The sequence below is a fragment of the Canis lupus genome, chromosome 7 (assembly GCF_011100685.1).
Source record: "Canis lupus familiaris isolate Mischka breed German Shepherd chromosome 7, alternate assembly UU_Cfam_GSD_1.0, whole genome shotgun sequence".
Classification (NCBI taxonomy): Eukaryota; Metazoa; Chordata; class Mammalia; order Carnivora; family Canidae; genus Canis; species Canis lupus.
Window position 1 is genome coordinate 19,788,100 of NC_049228.1, and position 26,366 is coordinate 19,814,465.

At 36.0% G+C, this 26,366-nt stretch overlaps 1 protein-coding gene across 9 annotated transcripts in view; it reads left to right on the forward strand.

The window, feature by feature from the left end:
• The window catches only part of PLA2G4A (phospholipase A2 group IVA), a 151,277-nt gene that overhangs the window by 99,208 nt on the left and 25,703 nt on the right, over positions 1-26,366 (forward strand). For all 9 annotated transcript variants that reach the window (XM_038542331.1, XM_038542332.1, XM_038542330.1 and 6 more), the window contains 6 exons: positions 4,724-4,946; positions 5,696-5,810; positions 11,924-12,061; positions 12,150-12,242; positions 16,050-16,121; positions 21,786-22,028. In XM_038542331.1, the coding sequence (XP_038398259.1) occupies positions 4,724-4,946; positions 5,696-5,810; positions 11,924-12,061; positions 12,150-12,242; positions 16,050-16,121; positions 21,786-22,028 (884 nt within the window). The remainder of the gene's footprint in view (positions 1-4,723; positions 4,947-5,695; positions 5,811-11,923; positions 12,062-12,149; positions 12,243-16,049; positions 16,122-21,785; positions 22,029-26,366) is intronic.

Below are 26,366 nucleotides of genomic sequence, written 5' to 3' on the forward strand. Positions count from 1 at the left end.
AAATGAGGTAATACGGAAATATTTGGAGAAACCCTGGACCTCCCAAAAAGTTTTCTGTGATCACAAAAGAGAATTTTATGTAGGACAAAGGCTTCCCTTGTAATGGCCACTACCTTTATGGTGATTACCTCAAATTATTTTTGGATGATACTTGTTATTCATTGCATGTAAGTATTAGCCAACTAGTCAACACAACTTCTCCAGTACAGCTCCCCCAATACAGCTTCATTTGCAGAATCATAAGGTACTATGGGATCTTAACTGCCACTGTGCTCGTATGGTGTTGCCATCCAAAGAGAAATAAGAGCAGCTCTATATCTATAACAGGGTTCAATTCATTAAACTGACTAAAATGGAATTCAATAATGAGAACTTCCAGTTCAATGGTCTGAAAAATTCCTGCAGCACTGAAAAATGAAACAATTTTAGGAGACATTGCCACTTTAGAGGTGATAGACCAAAAGATCAAGATGTAAGTTAGAGAAAATCTGTTTGAGGTGGGAACTTGTTTGTCTTGTTCACTAGGGAGTATCACACATCTAATGACTAAATGAGGATTTGTATAAGTATCTGAATTTTGAGGAGAAAATTAATCTAGAGATTTCTTTAGCCTTATAGGCTCTTCACCTCACAAATGTCAAGGGTCTTCTCAAGTCATTCCAAATTTTAGTTGCTTTTGAGACTTACTTTTGACACTTTTTTAAGCATAGAACTTCTATATGTTTACCCCTAAGGATGCTGATTTGCCAAGGCCTTGGAGGTCAGGCACCAGATATTTTAAAATATTGGCTATGTGATTTGGAAGAAGGGATTGCACTGAGAATTCCTTGTGGAATTTTTTAAAGATTTTATTTATTTGAGAGCATGCATGAGAGAGTGACCACATGAGTTGGGGGAAGGACAAGAGAAGTGGGTGGAGAGGGACAAGCAGACCCTGTACTGAGCATGGAACCGACATAGGCCCTCAATTTCATGATCCTGAGATCATGATCTGAGCTGAAACCAAGAGTCAGATGTTGCTCAACCACCTGAGCCACCCAGGCTCCCCTCCTGGTGGGCTTTTTTTTTTTTTTAAGATTTATTTATTTATTCATGAGAAACAGAGAGAGAGACAGAGAGAGAGAGAGACAGAGACACAGGCAGAGGGAGAAGCAGGCTCCTCACAGGGAGCCTGATATGGGACTCAATCCTGGATCCTGGGATCAGGCCCTGAGCTGAAGGCAGATGCCCAACCACTGAGCCACCCAGGCATCCCTCTCCTTGTGGACTTTTGATATGATTTAGCTGTTAAAATTTCACACTTAGCCTAAAATGCATCATATGGAGAGAATGATGTGTACCATCTTATAAATATGTTGAAAAATTAGAGACAGATATTTTCTGATTTATAGAGAAATAATGTTGAGGATCCTTTCATTTAACTACCTATAGAGACCGTGGCATGTCTAAGACCCTTCATTTTAGCAACTTAATTGGTATAATTAGGAGTCATGTATTGGTAAAGAGATGAAAGTTAATGCTTAACTACAGAGTTGCAAATTGGAGTGATGTTTGCGTGCTTTAGAAGATAGTGTGTCCACAGAAACCAGTCATAGCTGAATCTTTCCTTGGTGAAACCAAGGAAATGAAGAAAGTTATTTAAGGAAAACTGGCCACTGCCTACCACTCCATCTTTAGCTTCACCAAAGCTAAAACTCAGGTATTAAATGTCACCACAATAACATCATAAAAGGTCTGTCCAACTCACACTCGCGAATTCTAAGGAATATGGTGTCATAAATGCTAAGCAAATGGAGAACATTAGCCCAGTGCCAATGGCTGAAATATTCTAGGCCTTTCTGTCTCTGACTAGGGCTTGTATCCTCGAACCAGCCAATTGCTTCATGATAGGGAAAGGATGAGAGAGGGAAAATGGGAGAGAGAGATTCCCCAAAATTAATGAGTTTACTTAAACCTTTAGAGGGCAGAAATGGACTGGCATCCATATACATTTTGACCACTTAAAAAAATCTACCTCTAAAACTGTGGCACAAGTCCTAGCTTTTGAGCAATCCTCCAACCCCAAAGAGAGGATTTGCTTGATTTAAAGCTGATGGCTAACATTGGGAGGAAGGGAAGAGAGGAGAAGGGACTTCAGATCTTGCTGGAGGCAATTCATGGGGCATAGGTAGTTAGTAGAATCATAAATTAATTCATTTAAAGACCAGCTAAATATAGATGAGAAAGGAAGTCTTAAATAATGTCTATGGGATTTGAGTAATTGCATTATTCTGCTGAATATTTGGAAATGACAGCTTCCAAAAGCAGAATGATCATATTATTTCCTTTTTACCTACCTTTTAAAAAAATCATTCTGCAGCTAAATTGATTTCTACTGACATAGTCTGGTTCTTTTCCTTATTTTTTCCAGCTTCTTTAAGGAAGGGATTTAATATATCTTATTATAAAGTAAAACTGGAATGAATCCGATAAAGTAAGTAAATATGTAACTAGAAATTCAATTAAAAATTCTTGCTATAACTTATAGCTCTGAGAAGTGTGAAACAGAGGATTGGGTTTAAGCTTTCCAAAATCCAAGACAAAATCCAAATTATATACAATGTCATAATACAATTTTTAATAAGTTAAGGACAGGTCAATGGCCCATGCAGGTAGAAATTATTCTTGTTAATAAGACCAGTAAATAACTTCTTAATGTTCTCAAAGAATGAAGCATATCCTGAAGAGTTCCAGAACCAGCCACTCAGAGGCTCAAAATGATGTTTTATTTTCCTACTTTTATTATGTTCCTAAGTGTAAAGCAATACATTCCATCAATGTGTACGATTATTGAATAGTATGATGAGGTCCAGAAAATCAAGTCTTTGTTGTCTATCCAGATGAATCATGTGATAGACCTTGGAATAACTACAGGAATGGACAAACCATGTATCTTTCAAACATCCTAAGCTATATTTTTTTTATAGATATTTGGTGATTATACCACACTCAAGTTCAGAGTAAATATTTTCGATTTATCTTTATCACATGTTTCTGGGAAATATTAGGAATCTGATTTATGTATAAAGATCTTCTAAGAATTTTTATTAAAGGCAGCCTGGGTGACTCAGTGGTTTAGCGCCGCCTTCAGCCCAGGGCGTGATCCTGGAGTCCCAGGATCAAGTCCCACGTCGGGCTCTCTGCATGGAGCCTGCTTTTCCCTCTGCCTGTGCCTCTGTCTCTCTCTGTGTCTCTCATGAATAAATAAAAATCTTTAAAAAAAAAGAATTTTTATTAAAAAAATTTTTTTCAGAGCATGTGTTCCATTTTAGGTCTCTCCTCATCCTCCATCTGTTAACTTATAATTATTTTCAATTTGTCTCTAAAGAACTCTGAATCCAATACAAAATTCTAATTTAATGTAAAGAGGAAGTTGTTTGGTGTCTAAGAACTGAAATCTTATTTAGAAGATTTTTAAAAATAACAAAACCTATCAGAGGAGAGGGCACATTTTAAATTCTAATTCTGTTATTAATTGGAGAGCTGTGAACATTATTTATTTAGATTCATCAATCCTCTCTTCATCTTTAAAATAGAAGAATTGAAAGCTATTGTAGGTCTTCAAGGCAACAACTTATATACAGTTAAGCAGCACATGTCTTGAGCATGGCAGGGACTCATCAAGGGTTACTTGTTTCCCCCTCCATGAAGGAAAGATAAATCATTATAGTAGGCATTTTGATTTGAATGTCAAGGAAACAAGAGATTAAATTATGTGCTATTTTCTCTTTGTTTGGATGATGTGATGGATATTTATTTTTTATTTTGTTCTCTCAGTTCAATAGTTCAAAAAACTGTGCTTTCCAAGTGCCAGGCATTGAGGCCAGAAAAAGAGGAATAAGTAAAGTTTTCCCTGCAGGAGTTGATTACTTAGTAAGTGAGGCAGATGAGTAAGTCATACTTCATATTCAGTATGGAGAGCTACAATACTAGAGATATTGGCACACAGGAAGGAGAGTGGTAACTGAATGTTTACTATCTAAATATCAAACACCAAGGTAGTATCTACTGATTTCCAGTATTACTAGAAGTGGTCAGATGGCTGGTAACCAAGAATTTCCATAAGAAAGCATTTACCTTAAAGACTCATTTCTCTCTAGGATTTCACCATCAGATTTGGATGCTCAGAAATTCTGGGATCTAAAATTGGCAAAGCTTAGGATTCTGTCCAAACCACAGTGGACAAAACAAACAAACACACAAAAACACATTTGTCAGGAAAATTAGGCATTCACAATAGGTTAGAAAGCACATTTTCTGACTGTAGATAATCATTAGGGAAAATCAAATTTTCAGATTACTTGAGTAGGATTATATAGTAAATCAGTTTATTTACGTGACTCAAATGTGTTCACCAGTCTCTGATAGTCTAATAGGTATTACCCATTTCCAGAGGCTATACAGTGAACAGTAAGCCCAGTGTGGCATCCTCCTCAGTGGATTGGGCATGGGAAATCCACTGTTTCCTCTGAGACCTCTCTTTTACTTTGCTTCCATTGTAGACCAACTCCTTTCTGATTGATACATTCTTTCCTTTAACAGATTAATATCTTCAATCAGATAATTAACCAACTCTCTCTTCCTTCCTTCCTTTATGTATTTATGACAGAGAGTACCTGCCTTCTTTGGAGACCACTATGTAATGTCCTTTCTCTTCATTAATCATCTTTTGTTTTCTTTACAGGTACATGTCAACCTTATATTCTCACCCTGATTTTCCAGAGAAAGGGCCAGAGGAGATTAATGAAGAGCTAATGAAAAATGTTAGCTACAACCCCCTTTTGCTTCTCACACCACAGAAAGTTAAAAGATATGTTGAGTCTCTATGGAAGAAGAAAAGCTCTGGACAACCTGTCACCTTTACCGATATCTTTGGGATGTTAATAGGAGAAACACTAATTCACAATGTAAGCTATGATTCAACCTGCAGTCCTTTTGATACAAATAGACTTTGTATATCATAATACTTTCATAAAACAAAATGATACATCTTATAAAAGTCACTTGACTCACCTGATCCTATCAACAATGTGTACTGAGTACATACTCCCTGCCAGACGTAACATTTCTACATTTCCAACTAGTTCTTACTCATTCTGTGTAATAGTTTTGATGTAGCGAGGTACTTTTGGGTTCTTTTTCTTTGGAAAAATACACATTTTAACCCTTAACTGCCCACCCCCACGCCCAATGGCAGTCTTTTTAAATAAGGAGATGAATACAAGTAATAATGGTAGAGGAAAAATAGAGGTTGCTGAAAAGAGAGTCAGAAAAGGGAGTGAGTCACAAGAAACAAGCCCATTTGACATATGACAACAGTGTGACACTTCAACTGAAGATAAAGTTGGGGGAGATAAAGTCTGTGCCAGAGAATCTGGGGTCCAGACTCTCTTCTTCATAGCTTCATAGCTGCCAAGTTGTTCTTCATTTCAAATGTAGACATAGCCTTTAAACTTGTGGTTGTTTTTAGAGTGAAGATAATTACCTCCCTAGAGCATACTTTTGTTGTATATTAGGACCCAGAGATTTCTAGAAAAAAATAAGACTTATTTTTATTATAAAAGTTTTAAGTGTCTTGATTGCAAGTACTATTTTAAGTAGCTTCCTATCTGTATCTGTTACTATATTTAAAACCATGTATTTCTTCTGTGGACAGAGAATGAACACTACTTTGAGTAGTCTGAAGGAAAAAGTCAGTTCTGGTCAGTGTCCTCTACCTCTCTTCACCTGTCTCCATGTCAAACCTGATGTTTCAGAGCTAATGTTTGCAGGTACGAAATCTCCTCTTTCAAAACGTTTCCTCGAACCTTTGAACTGTTGGTTTGTCATGATTGTCATTAGAGGAAGTTCATAAGCAATTTTAGTTGTCTGTTTTTGTATATTTTCTGTACCATAAAAACAGTCGAAGATACAAGAAAATATTAAGCTAAATGATTTTCTGATGGTAGAGAATATTCCATGAAATTAGGTACTAATATATCTTCATTTAAATTAGTGAAATAGAAATTATGAAAAAAAGTCCTGACTGTAATCTCAATTTTCATTACTCAGTTCTCAAGGACTTTTAACAAAATAGTGTGTCTCGTGCTTTTAGGCAATGCATATTCTTTTGCTTACTGCTTATATTTTCATTAAATTGGATAACATATGTGATTATCATTAAAAGCACTTTTATAATTTTTATAATACAGTACTTAAAAAGTACGACTCTATACTTGTGGCAGATGAGGAACAAAATGCCCCATTTTGTTAATTCTCAAATGTAAATATTTGTTTCTTCTACAGAAGCTTTGCCTCTTGCTGGGTGCTCTAAAACATGTAACATCATGCTTCTGGGGGCTTTGGCAGTCCTAGTCTGCAGTATGGAAGCATTTCTGACTACAGCTAGTAGGGTTCGTTGTAATTTTAGGAAAAGTACCTCAAGAAAACCAGTCACACCATAAGAAAAAAAAAGTCATTGTGAATGGCATGAAATTAACAGATTTATTTCCAGAAACATTTTGCAATTTTACAAAGTCTCACTTTATTCAACTGACTATTCTGAGGCAAGAATTTTGAATTATTTATAAAAAGCAGTGCACCCGCAATTCATTCATTCAAATGTTTACCAGTTACATTGACTAAAATATCCATTATGCTTATGGCTCAGAAATCACTTATCATATTTATTATCCTATTCAATTTTGCTACAACTCAGGAAGTGAGGTCTTTTCAGCTGTGCTTCATAGAAGAAAAAAACAAAACCTCAGAAAGATTAAATGATTTGTACATTGCCACACAGAAGTAAGTAGCAGAGCTGAGATTTGTTTTCAAAAATCCTTTGTGTTTTTTTTAACATTTTATTTATTTATTTATTTATTTATTTATTTATTTGACAGAGAGAGAGAGAGCCCGCACATGCGCACAAGCAGCGAGAGTAGCAAACAGAGGGAGAGGGAGCAGGGAACCCAATACTGGGCTCGATCCCAAGAACCAGGGATCATCACCTGAGCCAAAGGCAGGCACTTAACTGACTGAGCCACCCAGGCACCCTTCCTTTGTTCTTTTTATTAAAATATTAGCTTCTCTGGTTACTGACTATGTAAAATATAGTATGCCAGGTGCTAAGCATGAACCCCCCTCCCCCAGCACAGTATATTGCCTCTGTTCTATCAGACCTTATAATCTAGGAAATTTACCATAATTATTAAAGAATTTAAGGCACAAGGAAGAAGTTACTATGCATTATTCCTGTGACTAAGTTACATGACATCTGTTAGTCTGTTTCCACATCTGTTAAATAAGGATGAGACTGTCATAGTGTTTCTATAGATAAATGATATGAAGTATGCAAAGTACATAAAACACTGGCAGGCCCGAATTAAGGTTAAGTAAATCTTAAAAATTTAGTGCTCTATGAAATCTATATGAGAAATCAGAGGTCTGGATCTTAACTACAAATAGGTTTTCTATATAAAAGGCAAATTTAATTATTGGATGAGGATAAGGCGTAGATTAGGAGTCTAGGATAACCATGGCATGCTCAGCATTAATAAAGAGCAAGATCTTGATTGTAATGTTTTTAGAGAGAATTGAAATTTTTGCATGCAAGAAAAGTAAGTGCCATGAGGAAATTGACTTTGTTTTGTTTTTGCTTTCCTATAGCTATTGTTTTGTGAGGTCTTGGAATGTTTGCAGATAGGTTGATAAATCCTACTAGTATGCTTGTCAAATATGTGCATAGCCAAATAAGCCATTTTACCCCAAAAGCATTATGATATGGTCAAACAAGCCCTAGACTAATTTGAAAGTCTTGTTTTAAAGCTGAAATACCTTGGTAGGCCATTTAATCTCTCTGATTTTTATTTTCTTCATTATTTAAAAAAAAAAGATGGTATTAGTAAATATCAGATTTATCTAACAAAACTATTAAGACAATCACATGAAGTAGGCAGAAGATGACACATCATAAAGAGACAAAATATGATAGTGTCACTACTATCGTTAAGATTGTTAGGACATTTTCATAGTCACCTTTTTTTATTCTGAACTTTGAGGCCAGTAGCCTATTCTCAATGGAAAATCTGATCATAATCATTAAGGAAGAAGTAATTTTAGATTCCCCTAGAGTGGGAAAGGCTGTTTTATGTTCAGCTAGTAACCTTCTGACCTCGATGTGTCTGATTTGGGCCATCTGCCTAATTACGATATTGTTACTGAGATGAGAGATACACCATTAACCTTCATTGTGAAGCTTTTATGATAAGGAGGTTCAAAGCTCTGTCTTCCAACAGAGTTGGACAAAGCCATCAAGCATTAGTTATATGGATCTTGTACCCAGATAAGATATTCAAAGATGTTATGTTATGAAGGTTCAAGTAGCTTGGGTTATTGAGGGGAGGTGGGGGAAGAGCCATGTCTATACTTTATTCCTTTAAAGTTTGCTCAGATTAAAAATAGATATTCAGGGGGAAAATAGCTGCAATATTATCTGAATAATATTTTTAAATGTCAAAGAACCAAATTATCTTAGCTTACAAAAGTTTTATCAACTTTGTTTCACAATATCAGAGAATGTTTTTCTTCCCTTCAGAATAGTTTTAAACATTTTCTTCTTTTGAAGATTTTAAACAAATAAACATTAGATGTTTAAACTGTCAAATATTTTTGCCTCCTTCACTTACTACATTGCTTTCATTTTTACGTTTCCATTGGTCAGTAAATTGCATTTACTGAGCACAACTTAGAGAACTCCACATCATGTTAAATTCTTTGACAGACTATAAGAGTAGATATATAGTATTATATAGTATTGTATATATAGTATTCAGGAAAGTTATAATCCCATTAACAAGACAAAAATAAAACATGAAAAATGAATGAGCCATACACATAGCATATTACGATCTATTAAAGTGTGTAGAACCGACATGAGAGTAAGATATCATAGACATTTAGTCCAGTCATAAGGACTTCAGGTGGATAATGGAACTCAGATTTCCTTTGAACATACATGGGTCTATCAAGAGAGATGAATAGTTCTTGTTGTGTGAAATACCATGAGAAAATACTCAGAAGGGGAGCCCAAAGTATGTTTTTGAGAGCAGTAAAAAGAAATTGGCCTTATTATGAGTGGGTGAAGGTGGGTGGTGCATTTGGGAAAATTATTAGTGCCAAATTATAAAAAGATCTGAATTCCAGGGAGAAATCTTTTTATTCAGTTATAATGATAATGGGAAATATTTTGATGTTTGGGGGCAGGACAATAAATTTTTTAAGTAGTGTTTTGGGAGGAAAAAAGCACTTTGGTGATTCATATGGGTAGATTAGCAAGGAAAGAAGCTGGAAGCACCACTATCACTCTGCTTTTGTAAGTGAGTGAGTGATGTGATGTCAGTTTAAAAAATTCCTTTTTGGGGCTCTAATAGTGTACGGAAATAGGTAAGATAGACTGGGAGGAAGGATAAGGAGTTCCTTTCCAGATAAGCATAGTGGGATGTGATGACATTGTGTCTAAGCTTAAATGCGCAACAGGAAGTTGGAAATGAGTAGATGGAGGTACAGGAGAGAGATTCAAGTTTGAAATGTACGAGTCAACAGCAAAAGGAATAGTCACATACTCGTATGGTGAGTCCTTCAGTAAAGACTAGAGCGCAATCTCACCTTGAGAATGTCTGTAATTACTGTGTGCACGCACCATAGCATTAATAAGGAAGAGATTACTCGAGAAATTATTGTTTCAGTACCCAAGATAAGGGGATGAAATTCAGAGATGGGAAATTACTTGTAGTGATACAGAAATTTTCCTAGCAGCCTCTGATTCATTGCTAGTCATGTCTCAATACCTCCATGTAAATCATTATAAAGCATACCACTTTCCGATGAAAGGTATGTGTGCCACTTGGCTTTGATTTGAAATGAATTATAATGTGTTCTCATCCCAACTGTGATTTCATAACTTCCTTCACGAAAGTAGAATGTTATGATCTGCCACTGAGTAAACAATAAATAGACACCCACAATCCCTTTTCTAAAACGTTGGCGATAGGTGTTTTGGAATTCAGAATATTTTAGATTTTAAAGCTATGTTATATAATATATAACATTATATATAATGTTATATAATACCCTCCCGCTCAGATTTCATAGTCAAATAGAGTAATTTCCTTAATAGAATGTGTCAATATTCATATTTAGTGAGATAAATAAAACCTAAGTCTTGCATCATTTCAAGACTCTTTTTTTTTTTTTTTTTCCTGCTGAATGAAGTCAGGTCAGATTTTACCACCAAATGAATAGCAGAAAAAAGCTAGGGGAATTTCGAGTCATTTGGATTTTGGATTGTTTGGATAGACATGTAATAATTTCAGAAGGGAAGGGAGGGGATAAAGGAGAGCAGAGAGTTATGGGTTAGGCAAGAGTGGATGGTGGTGAGACTTTACAGAGGGTGGCCAACAAAACTGGATCTTGAACTAAAGGTTGAGAAGGAGCAAGCCTTGTGATCACATAAGGTAATAGAGAGCATAAAAGTATGGAGGTATCATTGAACTTTCTCTTTGAGGAACATTAAGAAGACTTGTGTGGCTCAAGGAGAAAGAAGAGCAAGACCAACATTATGGGAGATTGGTTAGGATGTGAGGTCAGGGAGCACCAGCCGGACCATCTTGAAGCCTTGTTGACCATATTTTTATGTTCAGTATAATGGGAAGTCATTAGAAATCTTTCAGCTGGCATTAGTGTGCTGTGATTTCTATTTTTAAAAATTCATTCTTGCTCCGAGTATCAAAAATATAGGGAAATAGAGAAGAGATGTTTTAGAAGACTATGGCGGAGATCCAGGGAGGAAAGTATGGCACTTGTGCCAGTAGGGTACAAATGGCTGGTTGGTCCATGGTGGAGAAATGGGTAAGCAGCCTGTTTCTAACCATATCTGGTAAGAGAGTCTATAGAACTTGAGTTTTTGTATGGAGGATAAAAAGGGAAAAGAACTGTCAAGAATAAAGTCTGAATAGGGGTATAACTATCTGCAAAGTAGTACCATTTACCAGGCAAGGGGGACTGAGAGTAGCAAGTGTAGGACGTGGGAATCAGAAACCAGGAATTCTTTTTGGATGCCTAATTAGATGTAGTGATAGCCATGGATATACATGAAATCTAATAGTAGCTACCATTTGTAGACTGATTAAAATGTGCTATGCCCTCTTCTAAGTTGTTTACATTTCTTAACTCACTAGCTTTTCAAAACAATTCTACAATCTCCTGATTTTATTCATACTCTGTAGATTAGAGGACTAAAACTTGGAGAACACAAGTAATCTAACGAAGGTTGCATAGTTGGTAAGCAGCAAAATGGGATTTGAACCCAGGGCTCTGGCTCTATAGCCTCTACTTCTAGAAAGTATGCCTTTTGACCCTATTGCAGGTAGTTCTTGAGACACTCAGCATACGAACTTTGCATTATAATCTTGAGTCAGGATAATGGTTAATAAGCAAAATTAAAGAAAGATGAAGAAAAGGCAAATGTTGGAGAACACTTTCTTCCATTTTCATAGTCTGCTTGCATTATCATAGTTTAACTTCTATCTCCTTCATGGATTTTACAATTGAATTAGCAATTTTCTGTTTTCCATTCTTTAGAATTAAGATGGACTTCATGAAAGAAGCTTTTAAATGCAAAAGATGTTCAGTTTGTACAAATTGGAAGGGATCCTTTTGCATTTTCATCTCAATAAGCTCTTTTCCCCCAGCCTCTATACAGTGCTATATACATAAAAGACATTTGGTTAATTTTTAAAAAATATTTTAAATAAATGAAAATAATCAAGGCATTGTTGGAAGTGATCTTTGGGTGCATTTCTGTAGTATTTTCCTACTAATGGATTGCACTTTTTAAAAATGTTTTCAGATTGGGTTGAATTCAGTCCATATGAGATCGGCATGGCTAAATATGGTACTTTTATGGCCCCTGACTTATTTGGAAGCAAATTTTTTATGGGAACAGTTGTGAAGAAATATGAAGAAAACCCCTTGCATTTCTTAATGGGTAAGTCATCAAAAACTACCATTTGTTTGCTTGACTGTTTTAAATCTTGGTGCAGTCTAAGTTATTCACCATTCTTGCTTGGTTTTAGGTGTGTGGGGCAGTGCCTTTTCTATATTGTTCAACAGAGTCTTGGGAGTGTCTGGCTCACAAAATAAAGGTTCTACAATGGAAGAAGAATTAGGTATTGTAAAAACATGTTTCTATTGATCATATTTGTGCTAAACTGATAAATTTTAACATGCCTGATTTTAATTAGTAAATTAAATCATCATTAAGATTGCAGTTGTCCTAACGTTACCAATAACTTGGTTAAGTCAACTTAAATATTTCCTAGGAATCATCTGTATATTACTTCTTAAGTATTATTCTGACATTGAGGTTTTGAAATTCATAAAAACTATTGATTCCTAAGAATTTTTAACTAGAGCATCTTCATTCCCCTTAGTCATCATATATCTAAATATGCTATCTGTATTCAAGATATTCCTTTTATCAAATAGAATTTGCTTTTCAAAGATTAGATTCATCAGCAGTTGAACACAGGATGACACCTAAATTCATGCTTGCCTGCTCATTTACCGCTTAAATACTAGCTTGTTAGAATTCTGTTGGCTTCCTTTGGCTAAGTCATACCAAAAAGGAGGAAAGAGTATTTCAAATTCCATCTAGTAAATGAACACTAATGATTTTCTTTAAGTCGAACTCAATGGCCCATAATAAATTAAAAAATAATATTTACAAAACTTGAAAAAGTAGACAGACTGAACTGAGGACCAGCAGTTTTCATTCATTGTAAGATGAATGACAGGAACATCAGTTTTCGTGGTTGAGTAAATTTGACTCAAAGCAAACAAAATGAAACATACGTTCGGTGTCTTCCAAATGCCTTGCCAGCTGTTTCCTTATGGCTATTTTGTCTGGCAGTAGGAAGAAGCAGTGATTGCTAAATCTGAATTTGGAACCAACCCAGCAGTGGCTGGGGAGGAGGGTCCTGTAGATAATCAGCACATGACCTACCAACTACCTCCCGTCTGTCTGTGAAGCATCACACGTCTGTGTGAGGAGAGAGTTCACAGAATAGTATCAGTGACTTTTTCAACAATCAATTCAGTTGAAGAATACTTGCATGTAAAAAACTTAATGTAGACTTTTTTTTTCTGACAAGGTGCCCTTAGTTTTTTCAGGAAGTGACAATTGATTTAAGTAAGCTTTATATGAAAAAAAAACACACAATTGTAACATTAATTAATACACTACAAAGTGGCTTATAAGTAGTGTTATCATTCCTCCTGTAAAAGCCATTTTAGCTATTGCACATTAAGCAAACAGCAATTTTCCATAGTCCTTAATATTTTCTTCAATAGTATCAATTGTATTTTGGGGGGGTCGTTCTTCATAAAGTAGTGAAGAAGTGATCTTCCGAATGCCTTAGAGCCAAAGATTTTAAAATAAAAATAAAAACAGTAAAGAAAGCACTTTGTGCTTGAACTTTCTCCTGTCCTCTGAGTGGCACTCCGTTAACAAGCAGCCAAGGCAGATGGAACTCTGGAGCTTGCTCCAGCTGGAACTACAGAGCCCCATTCTCAGGAGGAGCTATGAGGCCAAGAGTATATTGCTGAAATGCTCTGACTTGACTTTTTTTAATGAACGTTACACCCCACATGAATAAATACCCTGTTCTCCATTCTAATTTTATGGAAATCACTAACTCTTCTCAAAAATTTGTAAAGATTTCAGAAGAAAAGGGATAAAGAACAGACGGAGCACTTGTTACGGGACTTGTTTCTCTGTGATTCCTCTCTGTTGAATAATCCAGATAAACCTAGGGCTTGTTATTTTTTTCCTCCTATGGCAGGAAGAGAATAGGGCTGAAATAACAGATCTGAGGTGGGCGAGACAATGGCTGAAGGCCAAGGAAAAGGACAGTGTTTATACTAAATAATCTTCAGAATATTCTTTGTTGTGAGATGTTTCCTTTGGGGCCCGTGGTTTGGCAGCTTATTCACTTGTCCTGTGTGTCAGACTAAGGGGGAATATTGTGCACTTGAGATCCAGTAGCCAGAAGGATCCATGTTACCTCAGATGAGGTAAGGGTTTCCAGAAATGAGACCAGAGAGGTGACTGAGGGGAATCTGAAGATGCCTGGTGACTCTTTTCATCCATCAGCTCCCCAAAGTTTACCCTTTAAAGGGAGGCTCAAAGGTGGTTTCTGTATGTGCTTCCTCCCTTCTGAAGAAAGACATTATAGTATATTGGACCATAATCCGATAACTCTAAATGAAATTCTTTACATTCTCAAGGAATTTTGAATATGAGCAATCTGTGCTCTTGAACAGATGAAGTCAAATGTTATACCATAGGGATGGAAAATAAATACATTCAAATATTTAGCTATCTCTTGAAAATATCTTTATAAAAGAATATTTTGGTGAACCTTGTTTTTTGTGAACCATTTTCTTAAGTGATAGTATCAAAAATGACCCAAAAAGAGAGAGAGAAGAAAAACTTACTTGCAGAAAGAGAATTTTGTTCTGCTAAATACATACAGGACCAGAGAGACACATCTACTGTATAGGAAACCTAGAGCAGATCATTTCTTAACACCACCCCTCTTCTACACAACAAAACTACTTTCTGTAATAGTCATGAAATGAAATGAAGATTAAGCCGAGAACATGATCTTTTATTGAATTTCATATGTGTAACCATGCCAGTAAAATTAAATAAATCTAAAAATTAAAATGACTACCTCAAGCATTTAAAACCCTTTCATTATATACCCTCAGTCATTCATATATATGACATTTACGCAGGTATGATAAATATATGCAGAGTAATATGGGGGAACTAAGTGTTATACATGTATTTCTCTAAGTTTGGAGCCCTCAAATTACTGTGTCACTGAAAATTATAAATTTAGAGTCCGTTTCTCTGAGTTCAGAGCCTTAAAATGACTCTATCAGTGAAAATTATAAATTTAGAGTCAGTTTTTTGAGACCAAAAAAAATTCTATTGACTAATCAAAGAAAAAATTCATTGTAGAGAAAGTGGTTTCATGTAAGTATCCAAAGAAAGTTTGATTTTTCTACAAATGCTGATGTTAAGAATGATCTGTATGCTCCATAGTTTAGGTAATTTTTACTTGAAAAAAAAAACGAGTTATTATGTGGATTTTACTCTTATCTTTGTTTTAAGTGTTAAGGATCTGTGGTTTCTATTTTAGTTTTTATAACTACCCTTTTAATATATTCTGAGGAAGTACAAATTCTTTTTTTTTAAGATTTATTTATTTATTTATTTATTTATTTATTTATTTATGATAGACATAGAGAGAGAGAGAGAGAGAGAGGCAGAGACACAGGCAGAGGGAGAAGCAGGCTCCATGCCGGGAGCCTGACGTGGGACTCGATCCCGGGACTCCAGGATCGCGCCCTGAGCCAAAGGCAGGCGCTAAACCGCTGAGCCACCCAGGGATCCCCAGAAGTACAAATTCTTGACTCCAATAGGCACATTTCAACAACTTTCAGGATTATTGAAAATCAAAAGATACCTTATATTAGTAGCTTTCATTCATTTTAAAGGAATTGTTCTGTAGTTCCCCTGTGGATTTTGGTTTTACCCTACATTTACCCTCCTAAACACCACTTAAACATATTTAATTGAAGAAATATATACCTTTTTGATATAAAAAGGAGCCTCCTATAATTAAGTTATTTTGTCAGGATTAAGATAAACATTTTTTCCCTTTAAATCATGAATGAATAGCTTTAAACTAATTTTTCCTGCCCTAAGACATTTTGTTTTTCAATGAGAAATTTGAAAATACTAGTGAAACTATAAATTTCGGGACTAAATTGTTCAAAATTAACACTAGTGAACTTGGTAGATCTCACTTGGTGGTTTTTCTGAGATTACTTCCTTACAGTAAATTTAATTGTGAGTCTTGACACCTGAAATCCTTCAACTGTTTTGATTTTTTTCCCCACAGAAAATATTACCGCAGAGCATATTGTGAGTAATGACAGCTCAGATAGCGATGATGAAACACAAGAACCCAAAGGTAAGAGGATCTTCTCTGGCAGAAGTCCATTTGCATAGAAGAAATGCATGTTGTGTCTGATTCTCTCACTCAAGGTGCTAATGGTAATCTCTGCTCTCCGAGCAATATAGAACTGTAGCTTTCTGTTCACTGAAAGAATTGATACTATGTGTGTAATAAAATATGCAACACATAAATATCCCTTATGTTTTTCTTTTTAAGACCTCAAACTATTATCCATGGAACAAATGGAGAATAAACTGGAATGGTAGAAATAACAAATTCTAAGTCCAGTTAGAGCACCAGGCTTCTTGGCATGAAAATTGTGACATGGGAGCATTTTTCTTTGGCTTTAAAACTTAAAATTTCATCCTTAAAAATCCTATTATTGATGAAGTATCATGTGAAAAATTATTCTCACTTCATTACTGAGCTTTATCCCATTGTCAGCAATCCATCTCTTAGGAAGAGATCAGTGATGAAGTGGGATAGAATTATGAAGAACTTTTTATTGTATATGTTATTTATAAGTGTGAATGAGTTCTTTCACATTTTGACAAGGCAGTTTTTGGCTTGGTGTGGATCACCGTATCAGGGATGAAGCCTGGGCAGGGATAAGGTGTGGATCAGGGGGATATTTATAGCAAATGTTAGGTGGTCAAATTAACCCTGTGATGTAAACATCCTGTGATAGTTTGAATATGATTATCTAGATTTTAGAAGACACTAGATCCTTTCTTGCTCTAAATTTCATGAATCCCTCCAGCCATGGTGTAGATATTGGAAAAGCCTGTTTTATCCTTGCTGAATCAACATTAAAATTAAAATTCTCTTTTCACAGCTGGGCTGTGACTCCCTCATAAGATAAGTTTGTGTAAACTAGAGGGAAAGTACCTTCTCTGGGAAATGCAGCTACACAAGCTCACAGCATGGCTAGTGTGTAGTTTCTTGTAAAATTAATAATAGTAATAATAATAACCCTTCCCTGGGCACAAAATTTTCGACCAGGCACAAGATTTGAGCACTGCTCATGGTCTCCTCTTCAGTCCCTGTTGGCACACTGTCCTGCTGTTTCATGCTGGAAAGTCAGTCCTAATTCTGGCTCCTTCTTATTTTTAACTTTATTTTTTTTAGTTATTCAGGTCTTTTTTTTTTTTAATTTCCTTTTAATGAAGGGTGCCAGCCAGTACAAAGGGGATAGACAGTATATGCCTAACATTTCTAGAATTAATATGTGTTGACATAGGGACTGTCAAGTAGGTATAATAATGGCTTGTTAATTATTAAGGAAATTGCTATAGATGGTCAGTACATTTGATCACTTCTGGTTATCTTAAGGCTAAGAAATTCAAAGGCCCTTTGAACATACATACCTATTTTGGTTTTAATAGCAACCTAGATTGGAAAATTATATTTAGGATGTTCTTGGGATTTCTTATTAGCTCTTAATATTCTTTTTTTTCTCTTAAATAAAATTTTTTGGAGTAGTTTTAGATTCTCAACAAAATTGAACAAAAAGACCAGAGAGTTCCCTTAGATTTCCTGCACACTCCCACCCACACTCAGAGCCTCCTCCACCTCAACATCTTATATCAGAATTGTGCGTTTGTTATAACTACATCGACACATCCTTGTCACCCAAGGTCCAAACTTTAGGGTTTACTCTTGGCATCATATATTCTATAGGTTTTCACAAATGTAGAGTAACCTTTATCTACCATTATAGCTTCATACAGAGTAGTTTCACTGCCAGAAGCATCCCTCTGTGCTGTTTATTTATTCCTCTATCCCTCCCATCCCCACCTCTAGCAACCACTGATCTTTTTACTGTCTCCACAGTTTTGTCTTTTCCAGAATGTCAGATTGTTGGTATCATACAGTATATATAGCATTATCAGATTGGCTTCTTTTACTTAGTAATATGCATTTGAGTTTCCTCCACGTCTTTTCATGGCTTGATAGCCACCCCCTCCTTTTTTTTCTTCTTCTTTTTTTTTTTTTAGCATTGAATAACATTCCATTGTCTAGATGTACCAATTTATTTATCCGTTCACCTATTGAAGGACATCTTATTTGCTTCCAAGTTTTGTCAATTATGAATAAAGCTGCTATTGGGTAAAAACTAAAATACATGATTGTTGGATCATATGATGGAAGTAAAATTTAGTTTTGCAAGAATCTTCCAAAGTGGCTGTACTATTTTGCATTCCCATGAGCATGTATGAATATTTTTGTTGCTTCACATCCGCACCAGCATTCAGTGATGTCATTGCTTAGGATTTGGCATTTCTAATTGGTGTGTAGTGTTATCTCATTGTTGTTCTAATTTCTATTTCCCTGGTGACACATGATGTGGAGCATCTTTGCTTACTTGCCATTTCTATGTCCTCTTTGGTGAGGTATCTGTTAAGTTCTTTTGCCCATTTTTTAATTGGTTTGTTTGTTGTCTTATTGTTGAATTCTGAGGGGTCTTTGTATATTTTGGATGACAGTCTTTTATTGGATGTGTCTTTTACAAATATTTTCTCCCAGTTTGTGGCTTGTCTCCTCATTCTCTTTTGAAGCTTCTTCATTTTTCATCATATGATTTTGAGCAAGGTCTTTAGGAATTTTTAACTTTAGTTTTTTTCAAATCTATGCTGGCATCATTTTACCTGCTCTCACAAAATTGTTATAATTATCAACTTGCAAATGCATACAAAGGGCTTTAAGTTGTAAAAAGCTATGCAAATAGAAATTTACTTATATTATTACTAAAAAAGAGTCAATTATCATTTATCTATTGACTGCTGGGTTTGTCCCACAAACGGTGCCATTTCCAAATATCTTGTAAGGAAAGATCTCTGTCTAGGACAGAAGTGGGGTTTATTTAATAATAATAACAAAAATGATGATGATAATGGTAATTATGTTGGTGATAAAGAAGGAAGAGGAGGAAGAGGAAAAAGAAGGAAAAAGAAGAGGAGAGGGAGTTGGAGGAATAGGAGGAAGCTCCAAATTTTTGGAAAATAATTGGTATCTTTGTATCCTTTGTGACTGGAGGATATAAATCATTCACTTTATTTTTTTTTAAAAAGATTTATTTATTAATATATATAGAGAGTGCATGGGTGCGCACACATCTGGGGAGGACCAGAGGGCGAGAAAGGAAGAGTCCCAAGCAGGGGCTATGTTAAGTGTGGAACCTAATGCTAGGCTCAATCTGATGACCCTGACATTACAACCTGAGCTGAAATCAAGAATCAGCCACTTAACCAAATGAGCTCCCCTGGTGCCCCCAAATCATTCACTTTAAAGCCCAACTTGTCCTTTGAGAGTTTTTCTTTGTCATATTTGGCTTTAGAGAAGTGTGAGGTAGAAAAATGTATGTTTTTTTTTGTGTGTGTGTGAGTATGTAGTCACCTGAATTGGTTACTGAAAGATCCATTCATTTCCTCAGCTCATTAAGCTAATCCTTATGAAGCTAAAAAATCAGTATTTATTATGATTTTATGTATGTCTAGTTAATATTTATGAGAAATTATGAAGTTTGAACATAGACTTTCTTTTTCTCAGATATATATATATATATATATATATATATATATATATATATATATATTTATATAGAGTTGCCAGAAATCTGAAGAGAGAGATGCAGGCAAGTGGAATTATACTATACCATACAACCTTCCTCGACTTGGATTATGAATGAATAGTATTGATCATGATGATACAGCTATCACTGCCACCACCATCTCTACTGTTACCTGGTTTTTATTATGAATTTAATACAGGCCAGGCATTTTTGTAAGAGATATGCATGGATGCATTATCTCGATTAATCTTCACAACAGCCCCATGAGGTGTCCTGTGAGGAAATGAAAGCTGAGAAGAGTTACTAAGAAGCAGTGGAAAGAGGATTGAAATCCAGGCAGTCTGATTCTGGAACCAGTGTTCTAAAAAACTACCGATGCTGCTTCCCAGTGGTCGTGATGTGTGCACAGGTTTTAGGGGAGAAGTCATTTAAAACTGCTTCTTTTGGAAGATTGTTGGATTTCAAGACATTTTAAAGCATGTGTTTAAATTACACGGTTTTAAATTCCAAACTTTATAAGCAAGGATGAAATGACTGTTTCTAGAGTGTTTACTGAGCAGCAAATATGTGTGTTGAGCCCTTCAGTTGTCTGTTCTCAGTTTGCATGATTTCTGATGTTTACTAAACAGGAGAGGGAAGAAAACTTAGTAATAAAGAAGGTAGGATTAGCTACTGTGGAATTTCCCTGTGTGTGTGTGTGTGTGTGTGTGTGGCCAGAGAAAAAAAAAGAAAAGGTCTAGGAAAGGACAGAAAGGGGAAAGTAGTTTGCCTGGAAATGTAAGAATAGACCAAGTAACACATCAAGAACACAACCTGTAGGGGTGCCTGGGTGGCTCAGTCGATTAAGTGTCTGTCTTGGGCTCAGATCATTATCCTGGGGTCCTGGGATCAAGCCCCACATCGGGCTTCCTGCTCAGCAAGGAGTCTGCTTCTCCCTCTCCCTCTGCCTTCCACTACCCCTGCTTCTGCACTCTCTCTGTGTCAAATAAATAAATAAAATATTAAAAAAAAAAACACAACCTGTAGACTGATGGTGGGTAAAGGATAAAGTAATAACAATTTAAGAAAAAAATGATTAACTGAAATATTACTGTATTAATTTATACAAATATTTGTTAAATCAAAAGACATAGAGCTTCACTATTAACCTTAATATTCAATTACCTAGAGATTTTAAAAAATTTTTTATTTAAATTCAACTTAGTTAACATATAGTGTATTATTAGTTTCAGGGGTAGAATTAGTGATTCATCAGTTGCAAATAACACCCAGTGCTCATTACATCACATGCTCTCCTAAATGCCCATCCCCCAGTTACCCTATCCCCAATTGTCTCTCCCCTCCAGTGACCCTCAGTTTGTTTCCTGTAGTTAAGAGTCACTTATTATTTGCCTCCCTCTGTATCTTATTTTATTTTTTCCTTCCTTTCCCCTATGTTCCTCTGTTTTGTTTCTTAAATTCCACATATGAGTGAAATCATATGGTATTTGTCTTTCTCTGACTTGTCTTTCTCTGACTTATTTTGCTTAGCATAATACCCTCTAGTTCCATCCATGTTGTTGCAAATGGCAAGATTTCATTCTTTTGATGACTGAGTAATATTGTATTGTGTATGTGTAGACACACACACACACACACATCTTCTTTATCCATTCATCTGTCAGTGGACATCTGGACTCTTTCTGTAGTTCACCTATTGCGAACATTGCTGCTATAAACATTGGTAAACATCGGGGTGCAGCTGCCCCTTAGAATGGCCAACAGACACATGAAAAAATGCTTAACATTTTTCATCATCAGGGAAATACAAATCAAAACCATAATGAGATAGCACCTCATATCGGTCAGAATGGCTAAAATTAACAATTCAGGAAATAATAGGTGTTGGCGAAGATGCAGGGAAAGGGGAACCCTTTTATACCAACAGTGGGAATGCAAAGTGGTGCAGCCACTCTGGAAAACAGTATGGAGGTTCCTTAAAAAGTTAAAAATAGAGCTACCCTATGATCCAGCAATTGCACTACTAGGTATTTATCCAAAGTTTTTTGTTGTTGTTGTTGTTTTTTAATGGATTTGGGAATCTATATGCTCTGGTTCTTTTTCCTTAGGCACTGAAAATGAAGATGCTAAAAGGGAATATCACAATGATAATCAAGCAAGTTGGGTCCATCGTATGATAATGGCTTTGGTGAGTGATTCAACTTTATTCAATACCAGAGAAGGACGTGCTGGGAAGGTGCACAACTTCATGTTGGGCTTGAATCTCAATACATCCTATCCAATGTCTCCTCTGAAAGACTTGATGACACAGGAATCGTTGGATGAAGATGAATTGGATATGGCTGTAGCAGGTAAGCACACAAAACATAATCCATGGAAGCTAATTCAGGAGATCTTTATTCCTTTCGAGTGAGAAGCCTTTTGATTCTTAGCAATGCTTATCCATTTATGCTCAGGTACAGCAACATCTATTTAGTGTGTGAAGGGCTTCAGATTACTGGGAGTTTTTTGGGGGGGGGAAGAAAAACATTCATTGGACAGGAAATGGCATAGTTATGTCAGCATAGAAATTTTTCACTGAACCACTAAGGAGGGGTGTTAGATCTTCTCTGTATTGGACAAGGTTCACTCAGAAAACAGGAAGCCTTCTCCCTTGCTTAACTGAGAGGGATTCAAAGTAGGGAATCAGGTGTTGACAAAGTTGTTCCAAGGCTTGGAAGAGCAAGCTCTGGGCTGATCTTCCAGGAAGGATTCCAAAAACACTTCAGAATCACCCCCACAAACGCCCCCACAACCGTGCCTGGCAGTGGAAATGGCAGAAATGTAGCCTCTGTCTCATTTCCTCCTTTGAATTTTCTGTGGGTGTTTCTGCTCTTGGCGGAGGGCAGGTCTTAGCAGACCCAGCACTTTTCAGAATCCTGGTTGATGTGGTCCTCAGCCCGACTCTCTGCCACAGCACAGGAGTTGCCTGCATTCCAGGGTTCCGAGGGGAGGTGACTTCACCAGCCTCAGAGTCTGTGAGGCTACTGAGTCTGTCCCTCTAGTTCTCAGAAAGGTTAGGTCACTTTCTTAAGGCCAGCTGGTAGGAGCCCACTCACTGCTGTGTCTGTTACGTTGCCAAATTCCAACGAATCATTCCCTTTCCTCTTCAGTTCCCTGCATATTTCAAATTAAAAGTTAAATTTGCCATGGTGACTAATCAATACATAATAATCTTTCTTATAATGATCCTACATTTTTTTACATCTAAATCTTTCTACTTCATCATACCAGATGAAGTAGATATCTGGGTCACTGCTCAGATATCATTTCTCATTTATTTCTGCTTCAGGGCATCAAAAGCAGGATGCTCTAGAAATGTAAGTGGGATTTTTCCAAAAACCTTTCTTCTACTTTTTGGTGGAGCATCGTGCCTCTAAAATATTTGGAAAAATTAGGACGTGGCTTTAGGTTTGGTGGTGTTTCTGGTAGTGCTGTTCCCATTTATTGTCTGAACTTAGGGGACATTGCAAAAGCAAGTTACCTTGTTTAAACAAGAGGAGTAGAAACTCACTATACTTTGCATTATGTTTATGGCATCCAAGTCTAGGATACGAGGTATGGTATGATTATTTAACTGCAAATGACACCCTTTCATATTAGCAGTGATAAAAGTCCATTTGTGATAAAGTCAATATCTGTTTTAAAATTCATCCAAAATTTAAAAAGAAAAAGACAAAACACTTGCCCATTAATCAATGACCTTATTTGTCTTGTGTCACGTGATTATACTTACTGCAATTAGAATATGCATTAAATGTATATTCCTTAGAAACTGAGCCTTCATTGATGAATGATGATGGCTGTTAAAAAAACTTAGTCTCAAAGATCATTTAGAACTGAAAAGAATCTTTAGTTATTTTACTTTAGAAAAAAGAATGATCAAAGAGAGTCATTCTCACTGCCTACAGTTTCTTAGCTGAGCTAGAATGGGGTCACAGACCTCAGTGTTGCTCCGAAGCTTTTCCTTTCTGCTACACTCCCTTCCCCGCTCTGTTAGTCATTGTTTTGCTGATGTCAAATGGAAGTTTCCTTTCTGTGTACTATATTACATCTGTTTTATGTTATTACTTTGATCGAATTACCCAGCATAGCTCCTGTGATTTGCACAGCATGCATTCTGCACTCCACAGTTTAACAACTCCCTGGTGGTTTTGCAATACTTTATGTAGGTTCAGAGGTGTTTGGGTTGCTAGATCAAATACAGCAGGCCTAGTTAAATTTGAATTCTAAGCCATATATATGTGAGTATATATGTAGTGTGAGAAGACTCATGGACAGTTCTCATAAAGTAAAATGAGCAAGTAGAAAATGTAATCGCCTCAAAATACGGTATTACATCAATTAAAAATTCTTTTGTTGACCTATTTCGGAATGCATGAACCTAAAATTGTTGGAAAGAACCTTAAATTTTATTTCCTAGTGTTATAGCTCATAAAAATTCTATTTCACTCACTCTGTATTTATCTAGTTGAAAAAAATATATATGGGATATTGATTTTAGTCAAGAATTTACTAAAATTGATTTAGTCAAGAATCCAGCCAGGTCAGTGATGAGTTCATTCAGATATATAATTTACAAACTAACATTGCCAAAAATGACTGCATCTTAGACCAGATTTACTAAATCGATTAGTGCTCTCTCAGACAGTTGTTTAGACACTGTCTCCTGATTATTTCCAAGTTTTAGATTAACCATGTATATGTAGTTAAAAGTTAAAAGATTTATCATAAACTGTAATCATTTTGGTTCATAAAATCTTCATCAAAACTGTTTATTATAAAGGGGTGCCTAGGTGGCTCAGTCGGTTGAGCCAGGTCACAATCTCAGGGTCCTGGGGTAGACCCCCACATCAGGTTCCACACTGAGCAGAGTCAGCCTCTCTCCCTCTGCTTCTGCCCTTCCCCCTACTTGTGTGCTCTTTCTCTCTCTCTCTCTTTCTCTCTCTCTCTCTCTTTCGCTAAAATAAATAAATAAATAAATAAATAAATAAATAAATAAATAAATAATCTTTTTAAAAACTTGATTTATTATACAGTTGAAAATACTGCAATTTAATTAAAATGTTAAGGTTATATCTCTTATTTTTGTACCCCCATGCAAAATAGAAATAGAAACTTTTATCTTATCTAGATATTAAGAAAATCTTACATTTTAGTGTAGGAAAATCTTACATTTTAGTTGACCCTATGGTGATTTCATTTGTACCAAGTAAAATTTGAGTATTTTAGAATTAAAACAATCTCTCAACCTAAAATGAGAAAAAAAATAGTGCAGTCATTGTGCCTACTACTTCACTTTGCAGACAATCGTTTGAAAATAAGAAGAGGGATCCCTGGGTGGTGCAGCGGTTTAGCGCCTGCCTTTAGCCCAGGGCGCGATCCTGGAGACCTGGGATCGAATCCCACGTCAGGCTCCCGGTGCATGGGGCCTGCTTCTCCCTCTGCCTATGTCTCTGCCTCTCTCTCTCTCTCTCTCTCTGTGACTATCATAAATAAATAATTAAAAAAAAAAAAAAAGAAAATAAGAAGAATAATAAGATGAGGGAATTCCTCTTGTTTGTTTATTTCAAAATAGTTGTATACCTTTAGAAACTACGAGAAGCTGTCTATTATTTATGTGACTTCTTTCCTGTTTACTTTTGTGTTTACGTTACTTACTGTGACACATAACATCTGGAATTTTAAAAATCGAGGCATGCGTTGATTTAGGCCAGAGTTCAATACACAAACATCCAAACATTTTGTACATCATATATTGAATCTGTGTGAGGTATTTATATAAAGTGACCATTGCAAATGCCCACAGAGGAGCTGCTTTAAGGAGATGGTACATCATTATAAAACACAACATGTTTCCACACCTAGCAAAGAACCTGATTAACTCATTTACAGGTTTAGAAACCCTGTATGTTTTGAGCTATGGGAGGATGTTCTTCCGTAGTGTCATTTATCAAACTCTCTCTGACATTGTAGTAGATGTTATATAATAAATTGGGTTCAAGTTCAAATAAATTTGGAAAAACTAACAACTCCATCTCCCTATTCACAATGCGATGGGATACTCTAATGAATTTAAGGAGCCCTACTCAATGTGCCTACTTGAAAATGTGCAGACTGGCTTACATTCAAATCCTAGATGGGCCACTATTAATGAGATGGTCTTAAATAGTTACTTAGCATAATCCTCAGTTAACAGTGTTAGAAAAACTAGAGCCAAACTAAAAACCAACACCCCTGATCCCCATGCAACCTGCAACCTCAGGGCAGCGAGGTTGCAACAATGCTCACTCTTTTCCCCAAATAGAAAGAATAGTACCTGTCTTATACACTTCCTGGGAAGATTAAATAACATCTTTCTTTCTTTCTTTTAAAGTAGCATCTTTATTTAAAAGGGCAATTAGCCTAAGGCATAGTCAGGAGGATAGGAAACCCACAATCTAACATGGTCATTACATTAAGCTGTCGATCTATTTCTCAAACCCATTTGATCATGAAACTCTTATTTTGTGTAGAGAACATCTGTTAATATCTTGCAAAACTACTTTGTATGCAACACAATTAAGAAACACTGCTTCCTTTCAATTTATTTGGAAGGGTGGAACCATGGTGTTTAGCTACATGCCAGAGCTGGAACTTGGTCACATAAT